Raw genomic sequence first — 15,340 nt, 5'->3', positions numbered from 1 at the left:
TCTGCTTGAGCAGGGCCTGGACAAGGGCACAGCCAGTGGCACTGCCACCTCCTGCCCATGTCCCTGGTGCTGGGACAGCCTTTGGCACTGCCTGTCCATGGCCAGGACATTCCTATTTTCCTCTGTGTAAAGACTCTGCTTTCCTGCTTTTTCCATCTGTGAGCTGAACACTTTCACTGACAATGTCACTCTGCAGAGAGGCCTCCAGCCAGGAAATGGGTATTTCAAATGACACCTATCACTCCACATTGTCTTATTGCATCACCTACAATGCATAATTTTCTTCTTTAAAACATACATTCCTCAAGTTTCATTCAAATCTCCTTTACAGTTGTGTGTCCTGATTCTGTAAAGTGTGGATTAGAGGAGTAGGTTCATTCAGAACAGTTGTGCCAGGGTTTTCTAGCCCTTAAATAATTTCTCTTTAGAAACAGAGCTGTTTCAATGCCCAGCACTAAGCATGGCACTCTTCCATGAGCAGTATTTGTGCTGTAATGAACACAGATATTTACTTTAGAAATGACTGGGATAAAAAATGAGAATGTAAGGAGCTGGAAAGAGATAAACACAGGACTCACAGGATTTCTACGTGCATTGTGTTGGTGTGTGAAGTACTCCTGCCTGCCCTTGGCTCAGTGAAAGGTCTTTTTCTGGAGGGGTTTGACATTCTGCAGTGCTGGAAGGGTTCTAAGGTGTGAGGGAGCTCTGGCTTTCTGCTGCAAATTAAAAGTAGTGTTTATTTCAATTTCTCCAGATCAGTAGATTTGGATCTCCCATCCCTCTCTTTATAGCAGGGGTGATGTTGCTGTTCCAGGTGCTGCAGCAGAGTTCTCAGGGATGTCAAAAGCCAAATGAGCACCTCAGAGAAACTTGAGCACATGTTCCAGGTTTTCCCTGGAATTTGTGTGGATCTCAAAGGTCTTTTTCTGGAAGGGTTTTCCATTCTGCAGTGCTGGAAGGGTGGTTCTGAGAGCCTGATTTTCCCTGGAATTTGTGTGGATCTCAAAGGTCTTTTTCTGGAAAGGTTTTCCATTCTGCAGTGCTCTAAGGGTGGTTCTGAGAGCCTGATTTTCCCTGGAATTTGTGTGGATCTCAAAGGTCTTTTTCTGGAAGGGTTTTCCATTCTGCAGTGCTGGAGGGGTGGTTCTGAGAGCCTGATTTTCTCTGGAATTTTTGTGGATCTCCCATTCCCTTTTGCTCCCCCAGGTGTCCGTCACCCCAACATCATCTGTGACTGCTGCAAGAAGCACGGGATCCGAGGAATGAGGTGGAAATGCAAAATGTGCTTTGACTACGACCTGTGCACGCAGTGCTACATGAACAACAAACACGACCTGTCCCACTCCTTCGAGCGCTACGAGACCGCTCACTCCCAGCCGTGAGTGCTCTCCCCCCTCAGCACATGGATGGGGCTCAATTCCATCCTGGGGCTCCCCAAAACCTCCTCTGTGCACCCCAGGGCTCTGCAAAATAACCCAGCAATAACTCAGATTTTCTGGATAATTTATAGAGAATTTCATGTCAATCTATCGGGCAGCGCTCAGTTGGGTTGCACGACCAAAAAGGTTTGTTCTATAGAATAATTCTGATTTGTGGGACTCAGTTCCATCCTAAGGTTCTCCAGAACCTTCTCTGTGCACCCCAGGGCTCTGCAAAATAACCCAGCAATAACTCAGATTTTCTGGATAATTTATAGAGAATTTCATGTAAATCTGTTGGGCAGCGCTCAGGTTTTGCTGATTGGGTTGCATGACCAAAAAGGTTTGTTCTGTAGAATAATTCTGATTTGTGGGACTCAGTTCCATCCTAAGGCTCTCCAAAATCTCCTCTGTGCACCCCAGGGCTTTGCAAAATAACCCAGCAGTAACTCAGATTTTCTGGATAATTTATAGAGAATTTCATGTAAATCTGTTGGGCAGCGCTCAGGTTTTGCTGATTGGGTTGCATGACCAAAAAGGTTTGTTCTGTAGAATAATTCTGATTTGTGGGACTCAATTCCATCCTAAGGTTCTCCAAAACCTGCTGTGTGCACCCCAGGGCTGTGCAAAATAACCCATGTTATACATGTCTGGATAATTTATAAAGAATTTCATATAAATATATCACGCAGTGCCCAAGTTTCACTGATTGGCTTTTAAAAGGTTTGTTCCATAGAATAATGTCAAGCTTGGGTAGGTTTTATGAAGCTGCTTGAAAAAAAAGAAAGGCAGCAAACAGAAATCTGCAAAGTGTTTTTATAAAGTGACAAAAAGAATGATATCTGCTCTGCTAATTCCCTTCCTCAGCCCCCTGCACAATTAAATAATTTCTCAGATATGCTTTGCTATTTGCTGTTCTCAGGCCATAGGGAGGCTGACAGGGACCTTGCACTCCCAAATTGTTGATTTATTCTTGGTTTATTCACTGAAGAGCAGCACTTTCTCACTTACTCTATTTTTTTTGGAGGTGACTGTTGCACTGATGCCTGTGGAACAGCATCTGTAATCTTATGCTCCTCCATGATTTGCCAAAACATGGGAAATCTGTTCTCCTGTCCTGAGGAAGAACTCAAAAATAGCCTCACCAGTACTTTTATTTGCATCTCCTAAAGTGGGCATGAAGATGAATCATGTAATCCTCTTGCCTTCAGGAGAAGGAATAAGAAATCAGCTTATCTCTGTCATTGATTTTCTTTTTTTTTTTTTTCCCTTTTTTTTTTTCCTTTGGCCTGCGTTTGAAAATATCTCTGTGCCTTGCATCCATCTGTGGAATAAAAGTGTAATTACTGTGCTGGAGGCAGCAGGGTGGGATTTGCAGCTGCTTTTCCTTTTCCTGCCATGTGGGAAGTTCTGCCTGGAGCTGATTTTGCCAGAGCAGTGCCAGCCTTGGCTGAGCCAGAATTCCGAGTCCTGGCAGAGCAGGGATGTTGCTGGCCAGAGAATCTCCCCTCTGAGCTCTGAGATTTGTGTTTATCCACCAGATCTGGGTGTTTCTGGAGCTTGTGTTAATATGAGAAGCCAGCCAGGTCCTCCTGTGAAATGAGCTTCACATTTTGGTGTATCTATAAAAATACACATCGCTATAAAAATAGGCACGAGGGGGTTTTTTCTCTTTCTATTAATAACAGAGTTATCTCCAAGTAGTTACTCAGGGATGCCTGCTTGTGTCTTTTATTTGAGCTTTAAGGTACAGCATTTTACTCATATTTAAGCTAAAAATAAAAAAGGCACTACTGCAGAGCAGCCTCAATTTTCTTCCCTGTGCTGAGGATTTCCCAACCCTGCAGGTGGGAAATCCTTTGGGCAGCAGGGCCCTGACCCTCCCCAGGAGCACCTGGGATGCTGTCCTGCATCAAAAAGCAGATTTCTAGGTAATTTCTCCCCAGGACTCATCCTCTGCAGAACTTGTTCCTTTTTTTTCTGAGCAATCTGAGTGGTGGAAGATGTAAAAAGAGCAATTTTCCTTCCCAGGGCTTGTCTGTGCCTGTGTCTGGGCTGCTGCTGGGGTTGGGCAGTGCAGTTTTTGCTGTCAGGGTGAAAAAGGGAGCTTGGAGGATGGCCAGGAGCCCTGGCAGGGCCAGAGCTGTCCTGTGTGAATTGTTTGACTTTTCCAGAAGCTGCAGCACCACTCTGGAATGTCATGGAAGCACTGGAGAGCTCTGTGGAGGTGGAGCAGGATGTGATGTCTCATGGTGCTTTGGTGGTTGGGTTGTTTTTGGTTTTTTTTTTCCTATATTCTTTCACCTTTTTTAATTTATTTTTTTTCTTTGAGTGTGGCTGGATGAGTAGTTAGTGAAAATATGATATAAATTAACTTTATTTGACCAAAACCAGCTCTAGACATAGGCCAGAGTGCCTGATACCAACTCTTTATAAAATCAGCACTAATTCTGCTTTACATTGCTGTGTGTCAGCAGGAATAAGGATCTCCAGAATAACATGCAGCTGATAAAAAAAGGAATTAAAAGAAAACAAAAAGAGATCCAGCATGAGCCTGTCAGGTGTGGCAGTGATTTCTGGGAGCCCCACTAAGGGGTAAGGATAAAACAGCAGTTTAATTGGGTATTGGAACACCTTTCCTGCTGTTCCTGCATGGCAGGTACTGATTCCAGCTGAGTTTTGGGATGGAGAGGAATTAGAAATTTTCCAGGAGGAAGCTCCCTGTGGTGGAAAGCTGCAGTTTTAAAGCTGAATAAAGGTTCACGTTGTGGTTCTTGGAAGTCACTCAGCTTTTGGAGCAGACAGGTTGTCAGAAATGGGTTTGGTTTCAGGATTGGACTGAGGGTGGCTCAGTAACTGCAATAAATGTGTGTTTTCTGCAGCTTTCACACAAATTAAATCCCTTCTGCTCACAAATGCCTCGCAGTGCAGGGGCAGGAAGCATGGGAATATTTTTGCTTTAATACAAATGTGATTTGTTGATTCTGGAGAGTGCTCTGCACTGAGGATGGACTGTCCTGGTGTGAAACAAAGGGCAAGGATCACCTTTGAACAATGCCATGGAGAGGATTTCTGTGCAATAAGGGAGGCCTGAGCTGTGCAGACACTGCCTTAGGCACTGCAATCCTTTTCAAGAAACAGAAATTGCCTGCTTATGACTCACTGGGACTATTGCTTAGATCACTCATCTCTATTTTTCTTTTTTCTTCTTTCTTTTTTTTTCTTTCTAAATAAAGTAGAAGATAAAACCTTTGGCAGTTCCCTAAGGACAAGAAAATCAGAGTATTTAAAAAGCCGTGGTAAATGCTGTGTGGATTTGGGGTTTGTAGTTGAGTCTCCTTTAGAGATCAGAATTCTCCCACCTCCTTTCTCTGGCAGGGAATCCTTTGGTTCTTCACAAATTCCTGCTGCTGCTGCCAGGGCCACCCCTGGCCACCTGAACCAGGCTAGGCCAACACATCCCTGCTGGTAGCAGGTCACTAATCCCAGGATTTAGGAGGATTTAACCCCAGACAGGCAGTGCAGAGGGTTCCCAATCAGTTTTCTAAAGAGGCTTTGAAGGCACCTTTACCTGAAGGCTATTTCAGCTCTTAAAATGACCTGAGTTTGAACTTGAGGTGATGGGAAGTGCTGATATTTTTTTTTTAATTTTGCTGTTTGAGATAATCTCTTCCTGACCTCCCAATTTGTTATTTTTTATTGGCCTTGTTTGGTTTGAATTTTATGGCTGTTGTGGGAGAGGCTCTCATTCTTGGCTTAAGAGGGTGGAATAGCTCAGTTTTACTGAGGAGCTTTTTTCAGAGTTGTTGTACCCATTTGCTGAATGTGTGCTTAGTAATTGGAAGATAAATCAGTGTCTGTGAGCAGGGCAGCAAAGCAAAGCTCATCAAGTTTATATTAGGGCTGGAAAAGCCAGGCACACTCTGGTGATTTCTGCAAATAATCAAACCTGAGATAATTTCATACAAAATATGAATGTTGTTACATTCCCATGCAGCACCAACATTTTGCTTGGATCACCTGCTCAGGGCTGGGGCTGAGTTGAATTTCAGATGTGGAGCATTTTACCCAGGCTGTTTTCTAGCCTTTTCTCATCAATAAATCAGAACCTCAGTAGTTTTCACAAGCTCTGGTTTGGTTTTTTTTCCTGGCAAACAATGGAGCTGGAGCAGCCAGCGAGCTACACAGGGAAATGTTTTGTGTAATCAAGCACAAGAAATACAAATATTTTCTCCCATTGTGTTTTATCCTGTAGTCAAAACAGAAATTGCAGTTATTTTCATCTGTAATTCTCAAACCAGCTCTGTCTGGTGGAGTTACCAGCTGGGTTTGGAAACCAGATCCAGGAACAAGTGCGTGCTCTGATTTAGGTCTGTGCAGTGCAGACCCATTCAAGGCAGCTTCAATAATCCAACTCCATCTGTGGCTGCTTCTGCTGAGAGCTAAACTAACCCAGCAGCTGAGGGACAACTGCTGGGTGTTTGATTACTGGGCAATAAAGGGATGCAGGTTTATTTACATGGTAACCTCCTCAACAGGTGTTATTTATACAGTGGTAGTTTCAGCTAAGAAATTTGGCTGAGGAATATTTTGAATCAGATTAATTTATTGATATGAATTTATTATTTTTTATCTGTTAATGAATTTGTATGATTTTAGTCTAGGAAAAAAACCCACCATGATTTGCCAGATAATTTTCTTATACCTCCTTAAAAAACCACAAACATGAACATCAAGGTGTATCACCATACCAGGGCTTCCCTTGTGTAATTTGGATTATTCTGTTTGATTTCTAGAACAGGGATTGTGCTTCAATGACAGATTTCATCTTTATCTTCTCTGGAATTACATGATCAAAACTGCAAGCAAGAGAAACCTTCCCTGAACCAGCTTTAGCCCGGGTTTTGAACTGATAATGATATTTGGAGGATGATAATGATGTTTGGAGGACAACAAGACATTTTCACTCTGTGTGCTCAGTGGTGTTTCTGCATCTTCTCAGTGCAATATTCTGCTTTTAAATGCTCTGGATGAACATCTCTGAGAGCACAGTTGTGAAAAACTGTCTGCAAGAACCTTTTTAGTTCCCATGTAGTATCCTTGGACTGAAACCTTCCTTGGGGCTTTCCAGAGCAGGATTTGATCCGAGTTCCTTTGGGGGTTACCAAAAACCCACAGCTTTTACTTACAAAGATGTGTTTTAAAGATACAGCTGGTTTTGTCAAGGAAGGAGAGGATTGAAAAGGAAAAAATCTGGGTAAAGACAGTTCCTGAAATAGGTTTGTGTGATCCTGATCCCTCTCCAGTGTCCTTGTCTTAGTCTGGTTCCTGCTTGAGCAGCCAGCAGCCATCTGTCAGAACTGCCTTCCTTTATCCTTTGCTGGAAAAGCTTCAGGAAAGGCTTTGCTGGGGGGATTAGAAAACCTGGAATTTCTTGCACTGAGGTCACTTTTGCCTGTAGTTCCTGCAGGATCTTCATGTTGGCTCTTCTGGAGCTGGATCTCTGTGTGTCCTGGCAGGGTTTGTGTCTCCCACGAGTTGAAAATCTGATTTTGAGCTGTGCCTTTCTGAAGGGATTTGTGTGATATTTGTGGCCTGCCACCTTACAGGGTGACCATCTCTTCTGCTTCCCAGTCCCCTTCACTGTTTATTTCTTCAGATAAGAACCTTCTGCAGCAGAAAAATCCCACAAAACTCATCAGCCATGCCTGGTGTGAAGGAGCTCTGGCCTGCTGCTGCAAATTAAAAATTTGTTTCAATTTCTCCAGATTTGGATCACCCATCCCTCTCTTTAAAGCAGGGGTGATGCTGCTGTTCCAGATGCTGCAGCAGAATTCTCAGGGATGTCAAAAGCCAAATGAGCAGCTCAGAGAAACTTGAGCACATCCCCAGGGAATGGTTCCCAGCATGCTGGAGGGAGCCACAGCTTCAATTCTGTGCAGCACATGCTCCCAAGCCTTTCTGGGCTCTGCAGTAATTTAATATCCTTGGGATTTGTAGGGCAGAAATGGCTGCAGACTTGTGCTGTCATAATTAACGGCGTTATTAAAGGCAGTGATTAAATTCATCCCGGGGGTATTTTTGCATCACGCTGGGTAACTTTGGTTGTTATCCACTATTTGGAGTAAAACACTGAATTAGATGAAAACCTTGATAAGGATCATTGGCTGAGGACATCTGGTGCTTGCCTCACTCTTTGGTGTTCAGCAATGGTTTAAAGCAGGGTCAGGATTTTGGGGAGGCCAGTTCTGGTGGGTGCCCCCAGCATTTCAGCAGGACTGGAGATGGACTTCCTCACATTTTCATTCTTTAAGAAAAATTTTCTTCTTCTCAGCTTTCTAAATTGATGAGCTTTGGTTTTTTTGGTCCCCATCCACAAATTTCAGAGGAAGTGGCAGGTTAATGTGAGAGTGTTGAGCTGGGGAATGACTACTGTTACATGATAATCCAAAAAGGGAACTTCTGCTAAGAATAGAATGAGTGGTGGATATTTTGCTATTTAAACATCTTAAGCTCAGCTCAGTGCTTTATTTTGCTATCACTAAGAATCCTTGCATTGATTCCCATCCCTGTGAGAGAAGGGTTTGGAAGAGAGAATTATATTTTTATCACTGTGTCTCAGGGCTTGGCTCAGACATCTTGATAAATTATTAGAAAAACATTGAACAAAATGCAGTGAAAACATCTAAGCTGTTTCAGAGGCTGTACCCAAATCCATGCTGGTTTTTCAAGCCTGTCTGTAGAGCCTGACACAGTGGAATAAAATGAATGCTGAGCAGTGGCTCTTTATAGCTGAGCTTTTCCCTCCACTGCCATTATCTTCTTTCATAACAATATCCAGCCTTGATGGTGCTTAAACCAGACAAAATCTCAACCCTCCAAATAAAAGGCCTTCATCTTCCTCCTGTTGAGCTTCAGCCTGGCTAATTAATGAACATTCAGTGATTATAAGACAAGACATAATCATAAATAATCTCTCCCTCTTTTGAAGCACACGAGGTTGTAAACCACAGGCGGGGGAGGTCTGGTAACAGGTTAAGAAAAGACTTAAGCATTTGCTGGATAAGTAAACAGTAAGTTCAAGCATAAGCTTTTTATCCTCCTGAGTCTCCACCTTCCCTCTGGAGGTATTAGATGGAAAATAAATGCAGTGCTCTGAGGTCAGCCCTACCCTCAGGAAGATTCCCCTCCCCTTGCCCCGTGGAGCAGCTGCTGAACTCGGGTTGCTCTGTCTGGGCTGGCAGCTGCCAAGAGCCTGTCTGGCTCCGGGGGAATGGATTGGGGCACTTTTGCAGTCACCTAGAAAAGGGGATTGTACCCTGCCCGAGCAGCCTGGCAGGTCCCCGTGGGGTTTGGTGGCTTCATGAGAAGGCTTTGTGGCAGCCCGGGGACAGCGCGCACAGAGCCAGCAGAGGGGCTGCTGTGACATTATGGGAATTGGGAGCTGCTTTAACAGGACATCAGACCCCCTGTTCACCATCACGTAGGTACCTTGTTCCTTTCCCTGTGCTGGGGCTCTGTGCAGGGCAGGGGGGAAGCTCTGGGAGAGCCTGGGGATGCTCCAGCCTCAGCACTGCTGGTGTGAACTGCTCTGATTTTCTGCTTTAACGTCCAAAAAACCCTAAAAAAACCCCTAAAGCGAAGGATGGCCCTGATGTGACAGCCCTCAGCTGGAACAGAGCTTTGTCAGTGTTTATAACAACAACCAATTCATTTGTTTTCTCTGATTTTGTTTTTCCAGGGTCCTCGTGAGCCCTCGACAGAATCTGACTCGCATCACATTAAAAGGGACTTTCCAGGGGGCTAAAGTGGTCCGTGGGCCTGACTGGGAGTGGGGTAACCAGGATGGTAAGCTGCTTTTGGGGTGTCCTGTAGAACACTGTTTGAGTTTCATATAAATATAAATATAAATATAAATATAAGTATAAATATAAATATAAATATAAATATAAATATAAATATAAATATAAATATAAATATAAATATAAATATAAATATAAATATAAATATAAATATAAATATAAATATAAATATATATAGATGTCCTGTAGAACACCATTTGAGTTTCATATAAATATATATATATATGGATGTCCTACAGAACATCATTTGAGTTTCATGTAAATAAATATATATATATATATATGTGGATGTCCTGTAGAACACCATTTAAGGGTTTTATATATATATAGGGATGTCCTGTAGAACACCATTTGAGTTTCATATAAATATATATATATATATCTGGATGTCCTACAGAACATCATTTGAGTTTCATGTAAATAAATATATATATATATATGTGTGTGGATGTCCTGTAGAACACCATTTAAGGGTTTTATATATATATATAGGGATGTCCTGTAGAACACCATTTGAGTTTCATATAAATATATATATATATATGGATGTCCTACAGAACATCATTTGAGTTTCATGTAAATAAATATATATATATATATATGTGGATGTCCTGTAGAACACCATTTAAGGGTTTTATATATATATATAGGGATGTCCTGTAGAACACCATTTGAGTTTCATGTAAATAAATATATATATATATAGGGATGTCCTGTAGAACACCATTTGAGGGTTTTATATGTATATGTACATACAATATTCTTTTATTTTTGCAAATTGCTGGTTGAAAATCCGCGTGCTGAGCAGCAGCTTCTAGGGCAGTTGTTCAGGTGATGCAGGTGCCTGTTTTTTAGAGTAATTAATACTTATTCTTTTCTTGCATTTTTTGTCTCATACCTGTGACATAAACCATGTCCAGGGTGTGGGGAGGAAGTTTTGCTGCTCCTCTCTCACAGATGTGAAAACCATTGGGAACCATCCTGGAAGTTCTTGTGTGAAATTGTAAATGCACACCATGTTACAAGAAAATAAAGACTCCTCTCTTCTTGAAAAAGCTTTAATTGATAGTGGAAAGTTTATCTGACTTTGTGTACAGTATCCATTTTCTTTTGGACTCCTGTGGAATGTCCTTTTTTGGATACTTTTAAGAACAGTGAGGAGAAATTCTCTCTGTGGAGGGTTTCACATGGTGCACTAATGAAGGACTCTGGTTACTGGAGAGTGGTTCCTGCTTTCTGTAGGAATTGAAACCTTCAGGCTGAAAATGCAGTGGGACAAAAATGCCTTTTTTAAAGCTGCTTTTGGGGTGTAATACCTGTCCCCAGGTCACTGATGGCAATTTCTGTGTGGTGCTCCAGGGCTGAGGGAGCTTTCCTGCCTGTTTGTCCCAGAGCCCTGCACACACACTGTGATGTTTACAGCTCCTTTTACCCCTGAAGAATTAAGTCAAAAGTTCAAAGGTTTCCAGAGTTGACTCTGCCATTTATTGCAGAGTTCCGTGGAGGACATGGGTCCTTGCAGGGTCTGAGAGCAAAAGCAGCTTATGCTCAATACAGCTTATCCATCCCTTTGAGATCAGAGCAGCATTTACATGTCTGAGACTTGAGTTGCTTACGGTGGTTCTGACCTGAAAGCAGCTCCCTGGGCAGGAGCAGTGAGAGGAGCCCTAAATCCACCCCTCAGCTGGTCTCTGGTTTTGGTAGAACTGTCACCAAACCCCAGGGTTTGTATTGTGATTTTTTGGATGTGCTGATGAGTGAGGAATTCAGCTCCTTCAAGCTGTTAGATTTCAGACAATCAGAAGTTCCTCAGTGAGACAGATGCTGCTGTCCCTGTTTGGGGAAGTCCTGGGGAGCTGCTGGGACTTGCCCGAGGCCACCACAGAGTGGCTGTGGGGTTGGGAATCTGCAAACCCACAAGGCTGAGTGTTGTCTCTTGGATCACAGCTCGTCCCAGCCAGGTTCACCTCCACACCTCCATCCTCCTGTTCTGCATTCTCCCAGCTGCTCCTTGCTTGAAGAAAACAATGTTTGTTTGATGTTCCCCCATGGATGGTGTTGGGGAGAGATTTAGAGACCCTGGGTGGGTTTTGCAGCACTGCTGAGGTTTTTTTGTTGCCACAGCGTGGTGCCGTGACGCCACGTGTGTGTCCCTAACCAGGCCATGCCCCTGCACACCAGCAATCCCCCACAGAATCACTCCAAAATAAACAGCTCGCTGCCTTTCAGCAAATTTAACACAGAGATTCCCTCCTAATTGATCAAAATGAGTTGTCTCACTATCCAGTTTTCCTGATTTTCCCCTTTTTCTCCCCTCAGGGGGCGAGGGTAAGACAGGCCGCGTGGTCGATATCCGGGGCTGGGACGTGGAGACCGGCCGCAGCGTCGCCAGCGTCACCTGGGCAGACGGGACCACCAACGTCTACAGGGTGGGCCACAAGGGAAAGGTGGACCTCAAATGTACTGTGGAGGCTTCTGGGGGCTTCTACTACAAGGAGCACCTCCCAAAATTAGGTGGGTAAAGACAGATCTGTGCTGAGTGAGGTCTTTGTTGAGGAGTTGTGATTCACGCGGCCGTTGGCGCTGAAGCCGTTTTTTGTTTGGAAGACAAAAAAACACCTCCAGGTTTTTTAAAGTTCCACAGAATGAGCATCATTTGAGAGGATTTGGGTTGTGTGTGAGCTCACTGCTTGATCTCAGAGTGGTTCATGGAACAGTTTGGCCTCTCAGTGGTAAAACCCACAGTTGTATCCCGAGGAATACAACTTCTGCTGGAAATACAGGAAATCCCCACTCTGTTACAGAGAATCAAACTTCTCTCACTTTTGTTACATTTGTTAATCCAAAGCTTTTCATTCTTCAGGCAAGCTGTTGTTCACTGTGCTTTTAGAGAGCAAACACTCTCCTGGTGGAGCCAAAAGCGTGTTTAAAAGGGGAATGTGACCAAAGAGAGACTTTGGAGAATGGAACAGCCAAAAATTAGAAAAAGTGATGGGAAAAGGTGATGTCTGTACTGGCAACTTGCTGCAATCCCCCTTTCCTCTTAAATCCAAGGAAACTCCTTGTGCTTTTGAATTTGAAGCTTTTTTTTTACCCTGGTGTAATTTAGGGGTTGTTTTTCTTTTAATGAGGTGCAGGGACCATCTTGAAGGAAAACAGAGGGGTCTGTTCCTGTGTTTGCAGCAGCAAAATCAGGGTTTTTTTAATCAGACTTTTCAGATAAAACTTTCCAGGCAGGCTTTTATCAGTCTTTCTCAGACTTTTCTCTCCCTGAGCAGCATGGCAAGAGCATGAGGGGAGGAAAGGGTTGGATGAGGAGCTTAATTCCAGGGGTATGGCTGCATGGGAAGGGTAAGGAACTCCTCAGAGTGGATTCTGTGCCTGCCTGTGGAGGGGAGAACTAATTTTGGGTGCTGTGTGGGTGTGTCTGAACAGCAGATGTGGGTGAGTGGATTGCTAAGAACAGCTCCTGGTGTCTGCCACGGCCTGAGAGGCATTCCCTGCTCTGCAGGGAGACAAAACGGGTCTTGTTAGAGCTGCTTATGTTTCATTAATACCTAATTAGTGTTAAATCCTACTGATTTCTCTGCTACCCTATAGAGTGTATGGGGCATGAAAAGGGTTTGCACCATTCTGCCCAAATTAATGTTAATTTTCAACCCTGGTAAAGAAGCCAGTGAGGCACCCAAGGTGAGGTGTGTGAGAGTGTATGGGGCATGAAAAGGGTTTTGCACCATTCTGCTCAAATTAATGTTAATTTTCAACCCTGGTAAGGAACCCAATGAGGCACCCAAGGTGTGTGAGAGTGTATGGGGCATGAAAAAGGATTTGCACCATTCTGCCCAAATTAATGTTAATTTTAACCCTTGTAAAGAAGCCAGTGAGGCACCCAAGGTGAGGTGAGAGTGTATGGGGCATGAAAAGGGGTTTGCACCATTCTGCCCAAATTAATGTTAATTTTCAGCCTTTGTAAAGAAGCCAGTGAGGCACCCAAGGTGTGTGAGAGTGTATGGGGCATGAAAAGGGTTTTGCACCATTCTGCTCAAATTAATGTTAATTTTAACCCTTGTAAAGAAGCCAGTGAGGCACCCAAGGTGTGTGGGGCATGAAAAGGGGTTTGCACCATTCTGCTCAAATTAATGTTAATTTTAACCCTTGTAAAGAAGCCAGTGGGGCACCCAAGGTGTGTGAGAGTGTATGGGGCATGAAAAGGGGTTTGCACCATTCTACCCAAATTAATGTTAATTTTCAACCCTGGTAAGGAACCCAATGAGGCACCCAAGGTGTGTGAGAGTGTATGGGGCATGAAAAGGGTTTTGCACCATTCTGCCCAAATTAATGTTAGTTTTCAACCCTGGTAAGGAACCCAATGAGGCACCCAAGGTGTGTGAGAATGTATGGGGCATGAAAAGGGTTTGCACCATTCTGCCCAAATTAATGTTAATTTTAACCCTGGTAAGGAACCCAATGAGGCACCCAAGGTGTGTGACAGCCCGTGGGTGGTGTCCTTGTTGTCCCCAGGGAAACCAGCTGAGCTGCAGAGGAAGGAGAGCACAGACAGACATCCCTTCCAGCACGGGGACAAGGTGAAGTGCCTGCTGGACATCGACATCCTGCGGGAGATGCAGGAGGGCCACGGAGGCTGGAATCCCAAAATGGCTGAGGTACATCCCTGGATTCTCCCTGGCTGCAATTCCAGCCTCTCCCTCCTTCTGCACTGCTCAGGAAGTTACCAGAATGTCTTGGTGTGACCTTAAAGTTGAACTGAATCACAAATACAGATTGTTTTTTAGTGATAGGACGCTGAAGTCAGAATTATTTTTAGGTTCTGTTGGCCTCGTGGATCCCTGCAAAAGTCTTGGAAGCAAAAAAATAAAAATAATAGCTGATTTGTTTGTTTTTAAATGAGCCACGGATCTTTCCTTTGGTGTTCTGGATGCATTCCTTGTTTGGCTTCTTTTGTGCTGTGCATTACTGGTAATTAAAGTTATGTGTTTTATCAACACTGGGCCTTGTCCTTGGCCAGGGCTAAAATTTCTCAGCCCATATCATATTTTTGGAGCTTTAAATTGAAGAGCCATCAGTCTGCTGTCACCTGTTGTTTTAAAAAACCCCGGAGAGTAGAGGAAATAAAGACAGAAATGGCACCTATCACTGTAAATAGCTTGAATAAATGCTATAAAACTATCAAAATATGTTAAATATCTATCCTGGCCAGACCTGCCCTGTAGGTGAGCAGACTTTTTGAAATCAGGCTTTAAAATGTCATGGCAAACTCTGTAATTTTTTTATTCCAGCTCAGGAATACACCCCCAAAGCTGTAGATTTTGGATGTTTTTGTGTCTGTTCTGGGTTATTAAACCTCTGTGCTCCTGAATTCCTATTTTTGGGGAACACAGGAGTAGAGAGGGATATTAAACAGAGAAACAGGACCCTCCTGTCACCTCAGAAATTGGCTTTTTTTACCTCCTTATAAACCATGAGCTGCTCAGGACCTGCCAGAACAGCAGATCTAGAATGCTGCACCACACAATTATATTTTGTTTTGTGTAAAAAAAAAATGCCTTGCCCCTTTTTCCCCTCTCAGAGTTTGCCTTGCTGCTGTTTTATAATGCAGAACAACACTGGATTCCCTGCCCACCTCTGTCATTTGGAAGGAGGACAATTTGTGCTGCATTTTCAAGCATTTCTGTACTTTATATTCCTATCCCCCTCCTCCCTCATTGTGCTGCTCTTTCAGAGGAGCTTTTAGAGGAGCCTTTCCCCTCCTTTTTGTAGAAAAACAATGTTTGCATCTCATGCAAGCGTTGGAAATGCTGGGATTAACTGGAAAATACAGAATTTAGGATTGGGAAATGCTGGAATTAGCAGGAAAATACAGAATTTAGGACTTAAAGGAATTTAGGACTTGGAAATGCTGGGATTAATGGGAAAATACAGAATTTAGGATTGGGAAATGCTGGAATTAGCAGGAAAATACAGAATTTAGGACTTAAAGGAATTTAGGACTTGGAAATGCTGGGATTAATGGGAAAATACAGAATTTAGGATTGGGAAATG

General features: G+C 43.4%; 1 protein-coding gene across 4 annotated transcripts in view; it reads left to right on the top strand.

Annotated features, from left to right (window-relative positions):
* MIB2 (MIB E3 ubiquitin protein ligase 2) overlaps positions 1 to 15,340 on the top strand; it is a 46,167-nt gene that overhangs the window by 12,839 nt on the left and 17,988 nt on the right. For 3 of the 4 annotated variants that reach the window (XM_063417313.1, XM_063417311.1, XM_063417312.1), the window contains exons 3-6: positions 1,207 to 1,378; positions 9,160 to 9,266; positions 11,600 to 11,794; positions 13,802 to 13,944. In XM_063417313.1, coding sequence (XP_063273383.1) covers positions 1,207 to 1,378; positions 9,160 to 9,266; positions 11,600 to 11,794; positions 13,802 to 13,944 — 617 coding nt within the window. Of the gene's footprint in view, positions 1 to 1,206; positions 1,379 to 8,691; positions 8,902 to 9,159; positions 9,267 to 11,599; positions 11,795 to 13,801; positions 13,945 to 15,340 lie in introns of those variants that run through there. The other variant, XM_063417314.1, reaches the window with a different exon arrangement.

Source organism: Prinia subflava, chromosome 21 (assembly GCF_021018805.1).
Source record: "Prinia subflava isolate CZ2003 ecotype Zambia chromosome 21, Cam_Psub_1.2, whole genome shotgun sequence".
Lineage (NCBI taxonomy): Eukaryota > Metazoa > Chordata > Aves > Passeriformes > Cisticolidae > Prinia > Prinia subflava.
The sequence above is the reverse complement of the archived record's forward strand: the minus strand, read 5'-3'. Positions and strand labels throughout refer to the sequence as shown.